The 21,097-nt window shown below is 38.3% G+C and overlaps 1 protein-coding gene across 10 annotated transcripts in view; it reads left to right on the top strand.

Annotated features, from left to right (window-relative positions):
• CD44 (CD44 molecule (Indian blood group)) overlaps window positions 1–21,097 on the top strand; it is a 91,231-nt gene that overhangs the window by 45,169 nt on the left and 24,965 nt on the right. For 7 of the 10 annotated variants that reach the window (XM_039911435.1, XM_039911434.1, XM_039911438.1 and 4 more), the window contains exons 5-7: window positions 631–867; window positions 9,787–9,897; window positions 12,087–12,203. In XM_039911435.1, the coding sequence (XP_039767369.1) occupies window positions 631–867; window positions 9,787–9,897; window positions 12,087–12,203 (465 nt within the window). The remainder of the gene's footprint in view (window positions 1–630; window positions 868–9,786; window positions 9,898–12,086; window positions 12,204–21,097) is intronic. The other 3 variants (XM_039911441.1, XM_039911442.1, XM_039911439.1) reach the window with 2 other exon arrangements.

The following is a 21,097-nucleotide window of genomic DNA, read 5'->3' as shown; positions in this document are numbered from 1 at the left end:
GAAAGGAGGAAAGATCAGATGCATCGTACTTGATGTAACTTCTTGAAAAGATTCCTGCTAAAATCCCTACCAGGTCTTTAGGAAAATTTCAGTCCTTCATCCTTCCCCTTGGCCTCAGAGCCGCATGGCAGGATATACAGGGGGTTTCGCCCCTTGACCCCTCCCTGGCCAGAGAGGACTAAACAGTTTTGGGGAAGGTGCAGGGTTCCAATAGTGATTCTATCAAGCTACAGATTAGACTAAAGCCCAGAAATGATGGGGAGCCCCTGTCCCACCTCTGGACCTGCTTTGTATCAGTTGGACACCCCAGTGTGATTAACCTATAGATCTGAAAGACATTTTGGAGCATCAAAACATACGTTTTTGATGCTGTGTCCTACTGGATGAATCCTTGCCAACTTTCCAGCACCGTTGTTAGGTTGGAGGCCTCACAGTGACACAAGGGACAAATCCTCCTGATCCAAGGGCTGTGCCTTCAATAATAACATGTCTATGGCTATATTTCTTAGGCAAACTGAGCTTTTCTGTCACTACCGCTTTTATTCTGCAACTTAATTCTTGCAGTCTTCACTTTCTGCCTAGTAGGATCCAGTTGTAAAGGGCTGGCTGACTTTCTTTTCTTTACCTCAGGCATTGTGAACCCCGATGGAACACGATACACCCAGAAAGGGGAATACAGAACCCACATCAATGAGACCGATCCCACCCTCCATCCAGAAGATGATGGGAGTAGTGGATCTGAAACAAACACACAGGGGAGCTCCACCATAATCAAAACTACCTACTATAGTCCAGATTCATATCCAGATTCAGATTTCTATACAACTCCTTCAGAATGGGATATGACCTCAAGTCCTGCAACTACCAGTAAGGATTGTCCTCCCTTATTTAAAGCATCTTGTTTTTGTTGAATGAAGTTCTGCTGTGACATCATCAGAGGAGGAGGGCAGCTCTTAGGCAATGTTACTGATGATGATGTTAAACCCATGTTGCCAAAATAGGAATCTGGTAATTCAATGTCTACCTTCACACCCCTTCCTGAAACTTTAGCACTGGAGAAGATGAAATAGTTGGAATTCAACCAAAAATACTCTAAATGGAGATACTTTAAAATAACATGGACATAGTACATAAATCCCATGTATCCACTCTTCTCATCCCTTCTTTTCCCCTCCCTCTATTCTTCCCCACATAGGGTTTTGACTCTTTTTAAGGGTGGTCTCATACTGCAGGAAGGTTTGAGTTGGGGGCGGGGGGAGGGACTGATGCGATTTGAAGAGGGAAAAGGTTCAGTTGTCTTCATATCAGACAACTATTAACCTATGGTCAAATCAGAAATAGGAGTAATGGTAATAGTATTTATTAAAGGCTTACTGTGGGAAGACCACTGTACTAAGTGTTCGGAGAGAATACACAGTGGGAATGAGACGTGATCCCTGTCACTTGGGGACTGATGTGAGTTAATTTAACCATTGGTTTCTCCACTGTGTTCTGGGTAGGCACTGTACCATTTGTGATGTTTGTGGCTCATTAATCAAAACCGTAACATTGTCCAGCACAAAGAGTACAGTCCCCAAGGACTCTAGTAAGAATTATGAAGTACTTAGGAAATCTGAATGAGATTTCTTAACAACTACAAAATGTCGCACCAAGCCTGGGTTTTATGCTGCAATAACATTGGATGAATGCTGAGTGATAACGTAAAACAGTTGTCATAACTAATGGTGAATATTTTTCTTCAGAAACCACATAAGAGAACATTGATAGGTAACATTTTAATTGATCAAGTTAAAGAACAAATAAACCCTTTGTTGGGAAAGATTTTTTAAAAATAAAATAACCCAGTTATGAGGTTGTAGGATTGAGCTTCTGTACTAATCTCTTTGCTTAGGCTTCAAATGAGAAAAGATGTGTAAACACTGATATATGCTCTCTTGGCTTTCTGTGTCTTCTGTTTTGGTATGGTTTCTGAAAAGGTTTTCCCCTGGACTTACTTTGGATCCTGATTTCTGGTTGTTTGTGGCGCCCCATGACATAGATGGGGGAATATTTAATTTAAAAGTACTTTTCTGGGGTGTTTGTTTCCTGGACTGGTTTTTTCCTGCCCTTGTTGAAACTCTTGATGGACTATAACTTTGTGGCACTTAAGAGTACAGGGGAGTTCTAGTGATATTCTTGGGAAATGGCACTTTCTTATTCTTGAACTATTCACAAAGCAGGGCAACATCCAGGGATTTTTCTTGGATTTTTCTTATGTTTACACTTGCCTAATGGGTATAATGGTGTTGTCTTAACCTAGTTTTCCTTCATCATTAGCATATAATGCATTGATGTTGGGTTTGCTGCATTACATGGTAATTGATGGTTATAATTTTCAACTTTTCTACATTCTCCAGAATGTTTGCATTGGACTCACTCCCTGGTACTAATTTTATTACTTCTACCCTAAAGCAGCAAACACAGGAAATAGCATGAACTACTTGCTACACTGAGGGCTCTCATTCTTTCAAGCTTATCTCTTTTGAGGGAAATACATCACAGTGTTGCATTTTGATTGCTCTATTCCTCTTGGCTACATCAACTCTAAGGCAATGAGTGATCATATCAAAGACTTGTCTTAGGCTGTCGAGTCATCTCTGACCCATAGTGACTCCATGGACTCACCTCTCCCAGAACACCCCAACTCCATTTGTATCGTTCTGGTAGTATATCAATAGAGTTTTCTTGGAAAAATACGGAATGGTTTACCATTGCCTTCTTCAACATGATAAACCTGAATTTCCACACTTTACTCTCTCCCATGCCACTGCTGCCCAGCACAGATAAGTTTTGACTTGTAGCAGATTTCCTTCCACTCACTAGCCATTGCCCAGGCTAGGAATGGAATGGGTGTGCCTCTGCTTGACACTCCCTCCGGTAGCCAAAACTGAAAGAGAGGGCATATCAAAGACTGCTCAGGACCAAAATACTATAAAGTTTCTGCCCCTCTTAGAAAAAACCCAACAATATGTTAGCATAGAGATTAAGTGTAAGCATATAAAGGGTAAAGTAAAATGTGCTACTTTTTCTTTCTAAACAGTCACCCAGAGTTTAATTACTTTATTTTTAAAATATACAAAAAACTTTGAATAAAAAGCCTTGAAAACTTTGAAAGGAGTGATTTGCTTTTCCCCTCTGAGTTAAAAAATGATAGTGTTGAGGAACTAGCAAATTAGTACGAATTATTTTGTACCTTAGGTTTGGAAATGAGTAAATCATGTCACAGGCAGATGTATGCTGCATGGTTTTAGGGTTCTCCATTCTTAAAGAGCACTTGTTTGCTCCTCCAATGAAATATACATAACTAATGTGAGCCTCATCAAACTGATATAGGCTCCAAAGAGGCAGCTGAAGGTTTGAAACAAGAGCCATTGACAACTAGAGGAGATGAACAGGAAAAATCAGGAGGAGGACTTCCAGGGTAACAGTAAGGATCATGAATGAAATTATACTTTCTGAACTCAGTGGGAAGAAGTGCAAGAACCTTATGGCTTCAGAATGGTTTCTCTTAATCTAATATGGGGAGTAATGGGAGGGGTTAATACAACCTAGTTCGAAAAGCATAAGAGAACATAAATCCAAAGCAATAAATGGAAGTGATTCTTTGGTTTTGGAATTTGTTGTGTCCTAAATGGGTCACAGGAGGGGAAACCCAGTAAATTAACTCATCTGTATAGTACTTTCCCTACTTCAAATATGATTTTTATTATAAAGTGTTAATTTGGGAAAGGTTGGAGGTTTGTTGGTTTTTTTGTCCTTTGGTAATATGGAATTCTTGGGACTTGAATCGAGACATCTTAACAATTATCAAAGGAAGTTTCTATTATTCTGTCATGGGAGTTTGCATTTTCCTTTGCCTCTGGGTGTAGAAATCACAAATGGTTTCCTGTCTTGCTTTCCAATGTGGAGATGGTTTGAGGATTATTTTACTGGTTGGGACAAGTCTGTGTTGCCTGGTCATTGGCTCTCTTCACCTTTGTAAGTGCTGTATCTTGTGCACTCTCACCCTCACATAACCTTTTTATAAACTACAAAAAATACAAGCAAGTTCTGTCCCACTCTTGTATTTTTATGTTTCTTTCATCTGGCCTGAGTTTGTGTATTTATTAGATGAAACGGATTGTGGTGAGAGTGACAGTGTTTCTGGACTCCTCAATCTTTGGCTTGATTTAATTCTTCAATGACATTTTTAAGAGTGTGGCTCTGTCTCTTTCTTGGAAAAGTACCTTTATAGTATGGTTTAAATTTCTAGAACAGTCTGGTTGATGATGATCCAGGTACAGTGCACTTTCTAGGCTATGGTACTTCTGAATCCTTTTGCCATTCTCAGGACAACGAAGAATAATATCCCTAGAATTAATGGTGAGGTATTACATCCTAAGGGGGATTTAAATGGGATCGCCCATTTTGTATTTTGGATGCTGAGTATAGAGAATGCATGGTCAAGTCTATACTAACAAATTACCTGGATATTTCAAAACACTTTCAACTGAAATAGCCAGATGATTGAGACCAAAATACACTGCAAGCTACTTCATTAAATTAGCATGGTCTTGGCCAAAGACTGTGGAAACCATTTATTCTCTTGCTTTTATTGGAACCATTTTTTAAGGTCATTTCTTTATTCTAGGCATTATGCTCCCTAAAAAGAATGGAAAGTTAACCATTAGTTAGTAGGGGTGAGAAGGGAAAGATATTGTGTGGAACAGTAGAGAGAGCTCTTCCTTCATCCTCCACTGTGTCCACTTTTAAAAGTTTTTGTCCAATATTGATTAATGGGAGCAAAGGCTTACAATTATAAAGTTCATTATAGATTCAATCTTCAACACTACAGATGTGGAAACGTCGCATGGGGCCCATCAAAATAACTCCAGCCATCGTCGCATGATGCCTAACCTACATGATGGATGGGGCAATAAGGACCCAGGCAAGCATCTCCAAGTCTATTTTTATTTATTTATGGTATTTGTTAAGTGCTTACTGTGTGCCAAGCACTTTACTAAGCATTAGGGTGGAAACAAGTTAATCAGGTCAGATTAACCAGGTCCCTGTCCCACATGGGGCAGACACACAGTATAACTAGGAGGGAGAATCCCCATTTCACAGATGTTTCTTAAGAATATAATTCCAATGGAAATATCTATTTCTGCTCTGAAATAAGACCCCATGTTGCGGTACAGTCATGAACTACTAGCCCCACTACAGAACCTCTTCACAGTTTCCTGATGGGAGAGAACTTCCTGTCAGATTGTGTTTAGGGGTTTTCCACCTGCCACTAAGTTCTATTCCCTTACCCCACTAACTGCACCTGCTACTCTGGGAATTCTGGTTAGGCCAAAGCAGAGATGTCTGCAGGGCCTCTCCAGGTGAGGTGAATGTGAAAACTGCTCCTGCTTCCTGTTCGGCTGTGGCTCTAGTTAGCATACGTTAGGGAGTGAAATAATTTGTATAAGCAGAGAAGGACTTCCCCTATCTAGCATGTAAATTATGGAACTCCAGAGTCAATGAAGAACCACGTCCAGAGTTGAAATTTCACCATCAAAATAGATTTGAGCTTTAATGGATTCTTATGTACTGTGGTCAGACTTTCAAAAAATCATCCTCCCTTCTTCTATCTGTTGGGTTGAGATAGAGGCCACAGACACTTCTTCTAGAAACAAAGGATTCCTGAACCTTTACCTTCAAATGTCTTTTTGCTTTGTCCAAGGCATCCTTGAAACAGTAAAAGAGACTATTTTTTTAAATCCAACATCAATGGACAGGTTATACTAACTTTTTTCCCACAACTACTTCAATATTAAGAACATTTTCTTCAAAGATTGATTAATAGTATGGTAAAGTGAGAATAGCAACCCAGAATTTATATTCCCAGATCTCCTGGAGGTGCTGAGTGTCTTCCTGCTGATCCCTCCCTTTTTGTTTCTAGAGTCATAAGAAAGACTATAATATAGGAAAATAACTACAAATGAAAGTCATGGTGGTAGGAACTCAGTAAACAGCATTGATCAATTATTTAGTGAAATAAAATTTTGACTATTAATTTAACCATCACCCTGATAACTGTGAACTCAGGTAATCATGAAAAACAACTCAGGAGCAGGATAACCATTGGATCCCTGGTGGTTCAGTAATGTACAACCTAAGACTCAGCTTCTCACAACAGGAAGAATGGGTAATGAGATATATATTTGATATTTTGCTTATGAATTTTCCCTAAAGACTATATAGAAGCATGGCAAAATTTTTATGGCTAAGATCTCTTAGTATCATGAGTCTTGAAGTGTTCACTAAGAATTTATTGAGCCAAACTGTTGTTAAACTATATTCTGTTTCTCCATCAAAGATGAGCATTTGCTTGAGTTTTCTGGCTCTTTTCCTTCAGAGGCTATTTTTCTATAGAGGTTGAAAAGATCTATTTAATCTAACTTTTTCAGAGCAAATAATGAATTCCACTAAAAACCACACAAGGGCATTTTTTCCCCAGATCACTGCTACCTTAGGTTGCCCGGTCTCTTTGCACTCCAGTGATGCCCAGAGCAGCTGGTGGCTATACTGCAATGCCAATATCTTGGGCTCAGGATCACATTTGTACATCCCAGCTACTTGGCCTTTGACAAGGGTTACCAGGGTGCACTGGATCTGGAGTCCTGAGCTGCTACCAGGTCCCAGACCAGTTAGGGGAGAGATTTCCTGCCTTTCCAGCCATTCTGCCATTGAAGAAACCACATTCCACATCCAGGCCCACCTAAATCATACAGTGAAGGGAAAGGGCAAAGTTACAGATTCCCCTCTGGATCCACGGCTATGGAATATTGCTCAACAGAGTCAATCTAAATGAAGGAACTGATAAATTATTAGATACAGCAAAAAGCTCATATTAGGTTAGTAGTACTGAGATGAGTGAACTATGCAGATGCTGGACCTTTTTCACTTCCATTTCTAAATGCACCAGTAGGAATTAGAAGGACTTTATCAGGAAGCATCAGAGCATTTCGTAGAAAAAGGAGTCTTTTAGGATGGCTCATCGAACACCTTCATAAGAGGGTATTTCCTTTATTTAAAGTACACAAGGATACCAGACCATGAAACGTTGTTGGTGAGAAAGGGGTGGATAAAGTAAGCAAAGGGTAATGTGGTTTCTAAAAATGGTTACAGAGCTTGTCTTCATAAGGTGAAGTGTGAAGAAACCATCTTTCACCTCACAAGGCTTTCTTAGAATAGAAATTTATCTAAAGTAACAGAATGTGACCCATATTTGGTATTTGGGGATCCTATAACTGTGTTTCAATATTGATACTGCCTTCCTTTGACTACCGTAATCCTTATGATCTGGGCTTTTGGTTAAATAAAAAAGTCTTTTTATCTATCTTAATTTCTTTTAATATTCTCTTTATCTGGAACTCTTGCTTCTGATTGTGTTATTTAACTTCTATTCACCCTACTGATTGGTGTTTGTATCGTGGAATGATAATCATATTGTTTAGTAATTTTCAAAATAGGTATTGACATTCATGAACCTTAATTGAGAGGTGTCATTTTTTTCTAATCTATTAGAAACTGTTTTGACTTCAAAGATTCAAGTAGAATAATCCCTTTTACTTGGGAATGCATGAGAAGGAATATTTCCTGATCTTTCAGTTTAGTTGATATAATAATAATAATTATGGTATTTCTAAAGTGCTTACTGTGTGCCAATCACTCTGCCTTTCTTGTCACTACTTTCATCAATAATATGACTGGGATTTTTGCCGGTCATGAATCCAGTCCTGAACACAGCATGATATTGATTGGCAGGATGATTTAGAAAATCTAGAGACAACTGCTGAACAAAATAGAAGGTTCTTCTTTCTTCTTCATTTTCCACCATCTATACCAGCTATAGATGATTATCTTGGGTAGAAATATGAAGCAAAAATAGGAAAATACTACTCTTTGGAACTTGGCATTTAATCCTTTCACAATTGACTCAGACATCATTACCACAGCTTTGACTACTTTTGGTCAAACAACTCAAGAGACCACAACCCAGAAACAAGATGATTTTGATTGGCTACCCTGGTGGCTGCACCCTTCAAAACAAGAAGAACAACTTCACACAACAAGAATGGCTGGTAATGGGCTATGAATATTTTGTTTACTGTGCCTTCGTCAAATTCTCCAGCAGTTTTAGGTATTGATGAAGGACACTGAGGCAAAATGAATCTCTACTGTGGTGTCAGAAGTTTCTAATGAGCCTTCATAATGAGGCTGGAAAAAAAAATAGGCTACTTATTCCTCCTTCCCCCCGGCCCCTCAAGTGATGCTTTCATGTCTCCTGGTGTATTCGCAAGAGTTAATATGTAATAATGATTATGTGAGGTAACAGCTGGGTCTATGTCAAGAGGAAGGTCTTTATGGATACCAAATTATTTCTTACCATCATGAAAGCTTCTAGTGACTTAATTGTAATGATTGTGAGATCATTTAAAACTTATTTTGGAGGTCAGGGCAAATGCTCTTTTAGGAAGCATTTAAAATCTCAATTTCCTTCAGCTGAGAGAATAAAGTGATTGAGACAACAGAGTTTTTTTTGTAGAGGTGATTAGATTTACAGGAAAGAATTACATAAATTCTGCCTCTGTCAGTGCATATGAAGTTTATAATAATTGTTAATATCAAGTTTATAATAATTGTTACTGTCCTGGCAACACACAGATAACAAATGAATTTAAGAGATTCATGGAGTTTCTGTAGAAGACAGTCCCTCATGCCTGTTACTACCTTTTGGAAAATTATCTCACAAGAAATGCTGATGATATTTGATATGATGAAGTTACTACAGTTGACGATACTGTGTCATTTCAGTACATAAAGGTGTTGAGATCCTAATTCCTATTCTTGAGAATGATGCAAATTAGCACTTCCTTGGGCTACTCCAGGGCTATTCCACTTGTGTAGGGTGGGTGGAAACACCAAAATGTCACCCAGGACTCCTGAGTTCTCTTCAGTCTCTCTTTTTCAGTGTTACATTTGACCTATTTCTACCAGCAGTCAGGTTTTACAGTTGGTCAAAATCCAAGTATCATTTTCCTAGAAAATGTGTTTATTTCCAGTATTCTGATGATCTATTTTAGGCTGAGATCTGGGGCTATGCATTCTTTCCCAGAGTTTAGCCTAATCCCTCTGTTTGGAGATTTTCTCAAATTAGCCCACATATGTGAGAAAAGAAAGGGTTATTATATTAGCACTGCCATTCTCACTTCAAACTCTTTTGACTAAGTCAAGACTTTGATTAGGCTTATGAGATCCACTTCTACCCCTTGTTGGGTCAGAGGTAGCAGTTCTCAATTTTAAAAGAACATTTGTGATTTGTTTTTTTTGGTTCAAATTATGACTGTAGTTTGATTTGATGAAGCAAGTGTATACCCTATGGAAACCTTTAGTTAACTAACTGACACTTTGATTAGGCCAGGAGCTACACTTCAAGTGACTTTTTTTTCTCCACTGCTTTTTTTAATATGAATTCCTAGGTCTTTGTTGCAGTGTATGCTTTGATCCACAGAACCTAGTGTCAAGTTTTGAATCCTCATTTAATAATGGAATGATTAGGAAAGGGGGACTTGCAAATCAGGATACCAAGACATGGTTGGCTCTGCTCTCACGTTATTAGGAGTAGTCATTGAATACCCTTTATGCTTGGTTTCTTTCTTTTGTCAAATGGGTTGTATGAATTTTAGTTCAGCCAATAACAACAGGTCATCACAACAGGTATGGACTCAACCACCATCAAAACAGGCCTGGAGTCAAGGGAGGACAGTGACGGATCAGGCAATATTGGTGATGATGAAGATGATAACGAACATGATCTCTTCAGTACCAGTAAGAATAATCAATTACAGCCAAGTGCTTTTAGTAGAGCACACAATTTTCTGTGCTCTGTATAAACAGAGAGAGCAGTTGTCAATGTAAATACTTGGGGGGAAGAGTTGAAGTACCCTATTCTGGTCACAAAGTCCCAGCCAGTGTTACAGTGCCATGTTGGGAGATGAGCGAACGATCACTTCAGCACCCTTCCTTAACCTCCTCTTGAAGCAGATATAGGCCATCTGCCCCACTTTTCTCCAAAATGTTGGCATGTTGGATCACTGTCGGGTAAGGGATTGGAAGAGTGATAGCAGTGCTTTCCACTTCCGATACCAAATCACTCTCACTTTAGCTTGCACCCAGGCATGCCCTCCAGTGGGTATCTACTACAGTCATTTTTATTCTCTCTGGTAAATTCCAGGTTTAGACAACTCTACCTCCCCTCTATGGTCTCCTATTGCCAGTTGATATTTAGGAAATGTTGAGGATGAGCCTTCAAAACATAATCTCTTACCACAAGTAATGTTAATGTCCTGATCAGTTTGAATAAGGTGTGAGGCGGAGCAGATTCACGTGTAAGCTTGTTGCAGGTAGGGATTGTTTCTGTTTATTGTACTCTCCCAAACTTTGCAGACTGCGAGCACTCAATAAATACGATTGAATGAATGAAATTTTGGAGATCTATAATGTATTTGTAAAAGTATTTTGAAAGGTCAGGAGAATTTTAGGCTGTGAAAAGTAGTATCTGCCTCATAAGTAGCTCAGAGGATTTTGAGATCTTGTCAGTTGAGGGGGGCAAGTGAAGGTCGGTATATGTAGTATTGTTTTTGAATTGTTATCAGCATCATATTTATGAGGCAGTGTGGAAGTGAAGAAACCTCTCTCACCCGGTGGGGCTTGATCTATGGTAAAAAAGAGTCTTGAACTAGAAAAACAAAAATATCACTTTCTTTGATATTTTTGGAATTATCATAATTTCTATTCCCTATGCTTCCCTTAACACCCCTGAGTAGTTCCCTTTCCTTGTGCAGTGGCAAGCACTTTATCTGGGTCTTGGAGTTGCAGTTGAATAAGAAGTGGAATTTTGAAGCCTCTGACTTGTCATGCTGAAGCTGTTCTTTTAATGCTGGTGTGTAAAACAGTTGTCAATTCTATACCGCATTTTCCACAAAAAATACAAATAATAATGAATCCTGTCCTATAAAGTTTCACTGAGTAAAAAATATGTTTTTCTTAGAAAGTTTCATATTAACCTTTTCTGAAATGCATTGATACTGAAGAGTCAGATCCTGCTCCTTTAGCATATGCATTTAATACATCCAAAATCTAAGTTTTAGATTTCAATCAGTAGATTGATCCATGACTTGATTTGGTGAAGCCTGTTCTATGGTAGCAGAACTCAGAGATTTTTGTTTCTATTTTCTTTAATGACCACTGATGGCTTATCATTCTTATAATCTGTATAGAGTCAGGACATTATGGGAATACAATACATGGTTTCAATATATTCAGCATCCAGTTTAAATCAAATAGAAACTCAACTACTGCTGTGGATGATGGTGATCATTAATTGCATTGGCTCTTGCCCAGAATATGAATTGCTTTCACTCAATCAACTAGTGGAAGATGCTGTTGGCTTTTGTTAAAAAGAGAGCAGCTAAAAACACTGGTGCACAATTAATTGTTCCTTCCTTGCTAATTCGATCACAAAGCTTGCCAAGGCCTATTCAAGATTTCTTCTTTGAATTGATTTCTATGATCAAAGGAACATCTCCATAGCAAATTGAAAAGCTTGCATAGCTATTTCAGAATCGAAGAAAGAGCCCCTGCCACTGATACAAATCCAGCTCCCTTTGGCTCTGCAGGTGTGGGGATCACCGCATGGGCTAGACGCTCCTATTCCCTTCAGGTCTGTCTTTGGAGAGCTGGCATTTTCACTTCTGCTTTTGGTGCCTCTGCTTGGGCTGAAATGCTTGGAGTGGTTTTCCATCAGAATCTCATGTCCTGAACTCCAGGAAGATGAGATAAAATGCAGGGGATACTTGAAAGTACTGCTGAAAGAAAAACTATTACAGGGCTATCCCTGCTTTCTCCTCCTACTTCTTCATCAACACCTATATAAATGATTCTCTTCAGAAAGATAGTTAATGGAGAGATCTGCAAAAAAAACCCTTTTCACGATTGCTTCAACCATTATTATGCAGCTTCAGCCAGCTCTAGGAGAATAAGTCAAGAAACAAGCTGGAATGAAGGTTGGCTACCAGAGGACCCCATTCCTATAACGCCTGAAGACCAACCTCACCCCACAGCAAGGACAACGGGTAATGCAATACTCACATTTTTTTTTTAATGTAATTTCCTCAAGGCCTCCAATTCTTCAGAGTAGCCAATGCCAACAACACAAAGTTCAATCTCTAGCCTGGTGCCACAAGTCCACAAAGGGCCTTGGGCCATAAGATGGGGAATGTATTTTCTAAGGGAATTATTCATATGTGCAGTGAGGACATGATATATTGCTCTTAAAAGCAATAGGTCTTGTCTGGGTATCAAGAGTGATGAGTGGCTGCTTCAGTCCCTTGTCCCTCTTGAGGTCCCGCCACTATTACTCTTTGCAAAAGGAAACGTGACAGAACAACATCCATATGTGCCAGGTAGCAAATAATGAGAAACAGATGAAATGATAAATAACTCTGTCCTGCCAACAAAACGGTCACCATGCATGAAACCATCATCACAACAGATACGGACTCAAGTGGTATGAAGGCTCAGAAGAAGTTTCATCTCAAGAACCACAAACTCCTGTTATTCTTGGTGGGAGCAGTAAAAGTGGCAGGAGTCATCTTTCCACAAGCACCAGTCAGGGTCAACCATTAAAACCGCCTTGATTGAAAGCTAGAGAATGGCTATACAAATCGATATTAAAAAGTCAAATGGGTTGGGAAAATTTCTGTTGATAGAATTTCCCATTTCAATCTGGTCTCGGAGGCCCACTAAACAAATCATTCTTAGTATTATTATTATATTACAATTATATTAACATTATTGTTATTAGACACTGGAAACTATGTTGCATAGCAGCTTGAATTGTACCTTTTTTTTTACATAAGGCCCAAAAGAGTTAAGAAGTATATTTGTGATGTACTTTTTCAAAGTTATTTCAGTGATGCCATGTGTATGGATATGTGTGGAGACTGATTCTTGGTGTGGTTCTTGGGCAGATTGAATGTTATTGGATCCACAGAAAGGAAGCCAGATGAATCTATCCTTTTTCCTTTGGGATCTTTGGTTCCCATTATGGCTTTTACTTATTTTGGGTGTTGCTTTCTTTTCTTGACCTTATGTTATTGTTGTATATCTGTAACCTCTGAAAAATGAAATGACATAGATTCTCCTTTCCTCAATTCCAGTTTACATACCTTTTCTAACAATTTCCAGAAAAGGGAACTTTCATAAGCTCTTTTGACACTGCAATCTTTAGAGTTTAGATTTAGACACTATTCACTCTACAGATTTTGTGTACTACTACAGACAACTAAGAATAATTGAAGTTTGGTAATCACCTTCTGGAAAGGGATTTTCACTGCTATCAAACTTTCACTTACTCCTATTGGTGCTTCTCCACCAAAACATCTCAGATGTTTTACTATGAGAGAATGGAAAGGAAAATGGTAGAAACCAGGTGATTCTGCTTTAAAAGTGGAAACTCTTTCTTTATTTTCTTCATTTTTAATCTCTTCATCTATACCATCTATCCTTGGGATAGATGACTGGCTTGTGGGAAGTAAAGAAGAGAAGGATATTCAAATGTAGTCATTGGATGATCCATCAATAACATTTTTTCCAATTGGTTCAACCATTACACTGACAGTTTTGGACACATCTAGTGGTCAAGAAACAACAACTTGGAGTAGATGGTGGTGGGATGTTCCACAAGAACCCAAGAAGGAGTATCACACTACAACAGTGACAACTGGTAATGGGCTATGAACATTTTACTCAACCACTTTGGTAGAAGCTTTCTTCTGTGGTAAACTGCTGGTAGTATTTTGTGGACACTGAAGGAAAATGGGCTTATGATGATTCCATCCACTTTTACCTATATTTTCTGGAAGTGGAAAACCAAGATGTTTATGCTTTCCCTTGTTTCTCTGTGGAAGTAAGCGTGCATTTTGGGAGGCCCAGGACTGAGGCAAAGGTATAGATACTGGAAAGAAAGGCCTCTGTAGGAAACTGACAGCCTCTTAGCTGTCATATCATATACTAATTCCTCCCATGAGTCCATAAGATCTATTTTAGAAATCATTTAAGACCTTTTCCACCAGGGAAGGGAAAATGTGAGGAATCCTTATTCATTTACTTCCTCAGATTGTTATAATTATTATTATTATTTTGGCGTTTGTTAAATACTTCTTATGTGCAAGGCCCTATACTAAACACTGGGCTAAATTCAAGATCACCATATTGGACATAGTCTGGGTTTCCTAGATTGAGGGTGACAGAACAAATATTAAACCCCCATTTTACATAACTGGAAACCGGGGCTCAGAGAAGTTAAGTCATTTGCTCAAGGTCACCCCTGTATTTGGATTTGTACCCTTTATTTACCCCTCCGTAATAAATAATAATGTGTCAGACACTGTTCTAAGTGCTGGAGTAGATACAAGCTAATCAGGCTGGATACAGTCCCTGTCCCACATGGGACTCACAGTCTTAATCCCCATTTTACATATGAGGTAACTGAGGCACAGAGAAGTTAAGTGACTTGCCCAAGGTCACACTGCAAAGTGGCAGAGCTGGAATTAGAACCCAGTTCCTTCAGATTCCTGGGCCCATATTCTATCCACTAGGCCATGCTGCTTCAGCTCCACACCACTTATGTACATATCCGTAATTTATTTGTATTAATGTTTGTCAAAAGAGACCTCTAAGACTGTAAGCTTGTTGTGGGCAGGTAAAATGTCTTCCAACTCTGTTATATTGTACTCACCCAAATGCTTAGTACAGTGCTCCGCCCCCACTAAGTGCTTAATAAATACAATTGATTGATAGATTAATTGTAAACATCAAATTACCTGATGCTCCTCATTTTGTTGACCCAAGAATTAGCACAGGTCCACGCCTTTTTCCCATCAGACTTTTTAAAGCTCTATGATGGTCTTGAAAAGAGACCATTTGTTAGTGGTCTTAGAATCAATTGGAAAATTCTTTATCTCATCATTCATATTTTTATCCTCCATTTTAGAAGGTGAGATGATGTTGGCACTATATGTACACAAATACACACGGTATGAAATAATCAGGCTAAAATAACCAACTTTTTGATAACTCAGTAATGATGATAATCTCATAAATTGTGGAATGTCAATTTCATCATCATCTCAGGTCACTTCTGCTGCTTCATTTGTCAAAATCCATCATTATTTTCCAGGAAATCTGAATCTCAATACCTGAAAAAAGTGATTAAATGTATAATGAACTTAGAAATCCATAAATTACTTGTTAGTAGACAGAAAACCTTTCATGTTTTCATCCTTATCCTTCTGGGCCAACTAGGAATAATTTATTTGCAGTAAAGAACTATCCATAATTGCTATTGGTGTAGGGTCATCTGATAAATCTTTCACAATTGATTCAACCCACATTCTAAGCAGCCAAGGATCTCGTTAGTGTGGTAAGTCAAGAATCAACCACTCAGAAGCAAATGGATACTCCTGGAGATGGATCTTGGTTGGGACCTTATCCAACATCTGAAGAAGGACAGCATACCACAGCAACAAAGACCGGTAACTGGTTATTGATATCTCCTCCAACATATTAGAAGAAGCTTCTGTTTTTGAGTTCTGGGTAGTACTTTGAGAACACTGGACTAAGATCAATGCCAAAAGAGGTTCCACAAAATGCCAAGGAACCATAAGGGTGCTGCTGGAACTTCTATTCATTCCTAGTTTTCTTTTAAACCATTGATGGACTTCTTTTTATGCTTTCAGTGGTTTTCCCATGAGTCTTTACGCATATTCAAGAAGTTTGCAAGGATTCAGCAAGGGCATGAGACAAATATAGAGAGCTCATATGCCATTGAGAACAATGTCCGTTACCAACACTGCCTGTCCTGCAATGAAAGATAATCTTTGGTTGGCTACTGGGTACCTTGGAAAATTGAATATCTTAACTGATTTCATAAGTAACAATGAGTCATCATGATCCTGGTTCTTTTGGATTCTAGCTAAATTTTCCTTTCTGTTCCTTTCACTTGAGGTTTAGCAAGGAAATTCTTCTTTATAAGGGTGGATATGGCAGCTTGTAGTGAAGTAGTCAGAGTTTATTTTTCTAGAATCATGGGGCTACATACATCATTCCAAAAGTCCCCTCTGGGTCTCTTTGATGGGTAGAAAACATTATATAAGATGACATTTTCAAGAGGAGAAAATATAAAAAGGCCATCTTGGTTTTCTTCTGCCAAAGGGAATAAATAAGCAAGGGCTGACATGATTTTCTCTCATTTTAATTTTTTTGTTTTCTTTAACTGAATTCCGAGTCAGTGAATTTAAAGATTACACTTTCTTGCAAAACTCTCACAATACATGAAGGCAGACATGAAGATGCCAACGAATGGCTTGAGTCTGTTGTTCATGGGAAAAATAACGATGGCAAGAGCAATCATTTCACATATTTTATTACAGTACTATGATTTTAACAAAAATATAGGGAGAATTTTGTATATAAGTGGGCACTCAAAGTTGTACAGGAAGGGGAAACTTCAATATAAGCCAAATTGATATTCTCTTTCGCAGCAGTATTTCCGCTTGGCAGTGGTCTTGGGACAGGAGCAACATAATGACATCCTTTTGTAAGAGGTTAGGAAGGTCTATTTTGTCAGGTCAAGTAAAGTCTATACCATTCAGAAAGAAGGGTTTTATATTTCAAGTTTTACCAGTGGGCGTTGTTTTGTTGAGTTTTTTTTTGGTGAAACGGTTTGTGTTCATGTGAAAACTGGGTAAAATTTCTCAATTGGAATGTGGTCAAGGTCACAAAACTTTCCATTCATGATACTTGATTGCTTCAAACTGGCAGAAACTCCTTTCCATGATCCTTTTGGTTATTTTGATGGTCTTTGGGCTTTTCTTTTTCTCCTCCTTGGCTCATACTGGCTTGTCATGGTTGCTCTTGTATGGGAGCTGATGTTTGGCTAAGAGGTCCCTCCTTGTCATCTTGGAATTTTTCTTATTGTCTCGTGAGACAACATGTTGCCCTTGAGACAGCTGTTTTTTCCTGTAGAAAAGAGGGACTGTGGGTTCTGATTTCTTGAGTTTTACAATTCTGATCTTCTCTTTCCATCATTTTGCATTTAAACTAATGTCAAAAATGCATTGCCACAAAAGAATCATATTTTATTCTTCTTTTCCTTACATGCATTTTGACTTCCAAACACTGATCTTTTGGGGGACAGAGTTTGTGGGTCTAGGATCAATTATTTACTAAAGTTAATGTGTTGAAGAAGATCTTGTCTATTTCTCCAATATTTCTCTGTGGTTTAAATCCACCACTGAATGTGCTAGAACCTTATGTTCAGTTTATCAATTCCTGACCTGATATAATTTACTCCATCAGCCTTGTTTTTTTGAAAGTGACACACCCTACTCATTCCCTTGATGTGAATAAAATGTCCACAGTATGACCCATCCTTTCTATGCTACTAGGTGAATAAAAGCCCGGGGCTAAAGTTCTAAAATTAGACTGTAAGCCCGTCGATTAGACTGTAAGCCCATCGATTAGACTGTAAGCCCGTCAAACGGCAGGGACTGTCTCTATCTGTTGCCGACTTGTTCATTCCAAGCGCTTAGTACAGTGCTCTGCACATAGTAAGCGCTCAATAAATACTATTAAATGAATTGAATAAAATAGCAAATTTAGAGAATTAATGGGGGATGGCATGCTTTGGTTGAATACCTGCTCCTTCCTATCTTATTCTGGTGCTAGTTTCACTTCTTTTGCTTTAGACTATAAAACTTCAAAGCTTTCTGAGAACATCTCTTAAACTGAATACAAAGAAGAGCATGGATTAGCAGGAAGCTGCAAAACATCAGAAAAAACAACATCAGTATTGTTTTCCTCTTATCCTCCATCACCTATAATGGCTCATACGGTCTACTGAATAGGGTAGAAACAGAAGAGGTTTAAAAATGATCCATGGCAGGCTCCCATGTAACCATGTAAAGAAGAAGTAATGTGGCCTAGTGGAAAGAGCACAGCCCTGGGAGTCAGAAGACATGGGTTCTAATCCCATTTCTGCTAATTTCTCTGTGCCTCATTTTCCTCATCTGCAAAATGAGATTCAGTGGGGATTTTCCTTCCTACTTGACCATGAGCCCAATGGGGGAGAGTGATTGTGTCCTACCTGATTAACTGGAATCTACTCCAATGCTTTGAACAGTGCTAGACACAAAGTAAACACTTAACAAATATAACAATAACAGTAATTAATAATAATAATAACAATAATAATTCAACTGCCATCATAACAGCTTCAGCCCATGAAACTGATACAAGTCAAGAAATGGTAACCCAGAGTCAAGAGGAGTCCTGGATAGACTGGTGGTCCCCGATGGAACATAATAAAACAGCAAGGAGGATGGGTAAAGATATTGGATCAATTATTTCTAATACTAGTTTCTCTAAGTCAATTTGACTAGGCCTCTTGGGACATGCAGGTAGCCTATTTGTATCAACATAAGGGATGAAGAAACTTTCAATTACCAGAATTTCTCTCAAATCTTCAATTCTTGCTGAGGAATAATAGATTCTGTGCTTCTCTATTTTTTGTTGAATGTCTGTGTGGGATGTTTCTTTTCTGAGGAAAGCTTCTGTGATAAGAAGGAAACTGTTCTGGATAAAAGCAGGGATCCTCAGGGTGATACCTATGCCATTTCCTCTAGGGGTATATATAATGTGACTCTATGGCCTATTTTGACCCTTATTTTGGAGAGACCTCTTCCATTTACTTCTCTTGAGCTGAGAGAAAAGATAATAGGGACACATCCTATTACTCCCCTCTAAGAAGATTCATTGCAGGATTACCCATCCTCTGTCTTTCTTGAGGAGCAATGATGAAAAGAGATCTCAACCCAAGCAAGCAACAAGAATAATGGTTTTGGGATCAAGCAGCTTTTGTAGCATCATTACCTGGGCGAAAGAGCATGGGCCTGAGAATCACAGAACCTGGATTCTAACGTAGGGTCTGCCAGTTGCTTGCTGGGTGACTTTGGACAGGTCATTTAACTTTTCTGTGCCTCACCTTCCTCATTTGTAAAATGGGGTTCAATGCCTATTCTCCTTCCTACTTAGATTGTGAGCCCCATATGGAACAGGGACTGTGTCTCACCTGATTAACTTATATCTATCCCAGCCCTTAGAACACTGTTTGACTTATAGTAAGTACTTAACAAATATAATATCATTATTTATAATAATAATAGTAATAGTAATAAAGTTGTTTAGCCTGAGACTGTGACATCAGTCAGTATTATAAAATATAAGGCAGTGCAAATATTCAGCAAAGGCCAACCTCATCCATTTGTTCTTGAAACATTGATGCCATGATATATCTCCTACCCTAGACTACAAGCTCATTATGGCAGGGAAAGTGTCTGCTAATTAGGTTGCATTGTACTCTCCCAATTACTTAATACAGTGCTAGGCACATAAAAAGTGTTCAATAAATAGCATTTACTGATTGATCAATAGAATTGGTATTAGACATAGGGAGGGCAAAATCGAACCCTATAATATTAATAAGAAGGAATTCTGTTAAGTTGTTGAGTTAGATATTTATCCAATTAAAAGAAAAAACAAGAGTGAGTCTTCTACATAGTTAAGTTGCAGCTTCTACTGGATCCTATTTCCTCACCTATTTACTTACATATGATTAGACCATTTTGCATAATGGAATTTTCCCATTAACTATTTTTAATGAGAAGTTCTTAATTTGGTAAGTCAAAATATAAACCCTAATTCTGCAATTTACAGGATGTCCTCTCCTTGTATGAGTTGATAACTTCATTATAAAAATTTGTTTTACATTTTCAGTTTTCATGGAAGGATTTCTCTGGGTAGGGACTCTTAATTGCACCATTTCTTTGTGTAATTCTCACCAATTAAAAGATTGCAGTGTTTCCTTTGATGAAGAAAGGGCTGTTTAGCAAAATCCTACTAACCATCTAAGAAGTTTTTTTTTCTTCCTACTTCTAAATTCCTATTGTTAACAGTTTGAAGTTATTAACCAGATCAGTGCTATCAAATATTTATGGTATTATTTAGAAATTAGGGCAGAGGTGAAGCCTTTTTTTCAGAATTTTTATCAATTTTCTATTTTCAGAACCATTTGTTTCTATTTTCAAAGTTCTAAAATGGGAGATGGTGTGATGCATGTATGTGTGTTTGCGTATGTCAACAAATAGGTACACATGGGAAGCAGCGTGGCTCAGTGGAAAGAGCACGGGCTTTGGAGTCAGGGCTCATGAGTTCGAATCCCAGCTCTGCCACTTGTCAGCTGTGTGACTGTGGGCAAGTCACTTAACTTCTCTGTGCCTCAGTTCCCTCATCTGTAAAATGGGGATTAAGACTGTGAGCCCCACGTGGGACAACCTGATTCCCCTGTGTCTACCCCAGCGCTTAGAACAGTGCTCTGCACATAGTAAGCGCTTAACAAATACCAACATTATTATTATTATTATTACACAAATATACCCTCAATAGTGCACATTTAGAGAATTCTTCCAGTGGATCTTGATTATTTGTTCAGACAGTCTGTGGCCTCTTTTATTAGCCAGAGTCACTGGTATAAAACTAGAAGGGAACTTTCTTTAGTAATGCCTACTTTCTTTATACGTGGTATTTCTGGTGGTATTCTTATTCAGTTGACTTATCTCTTTTGTGCTTGTTTTTCTTTGGTATCTGTAGAAAGGAATGATAGAACTCAACATCTCTCACCCAGGACATGATTTTGCTTAGGCTCCTCAAAAATAAATTGATGTAACCTCAAAAACTGCATTCATCTTACTTTAAAAATCATTTCTGGCTTTAGAAGGATGCATTTTCTGGTTTTGTAGCTCTGCTAGAGATGGAACTGCTTGTTTTTCTTACTTTTACTCTATTTGGTTCTTCCCAAGCTGCTTTTATATAGAATGTGGCCCCAGTTTTTTCAATTACATTTTTCCAT

Source organism: Ornithorhynchus anatinus, chromosome 3 (assembly GCF_004115215.2).
Source record: "Ornithorhynchus anatinus isolate Pmale09 chromosome 3, mOrnAna1.pri.v4, whole genome shotgun sequence".
In the NCBI taxonomy this organism is placed as follows: domain Eukaryota; kingdom Metazoa; phylum Chordata; class Mammalia; order Monotremata; family Ornithorhynchidae; genus Ornithorhynchus; species Ornithorhynchus anatinus.
This window is presented reverse-complemented; position numbering and strand designations above follow the sequence as displayed.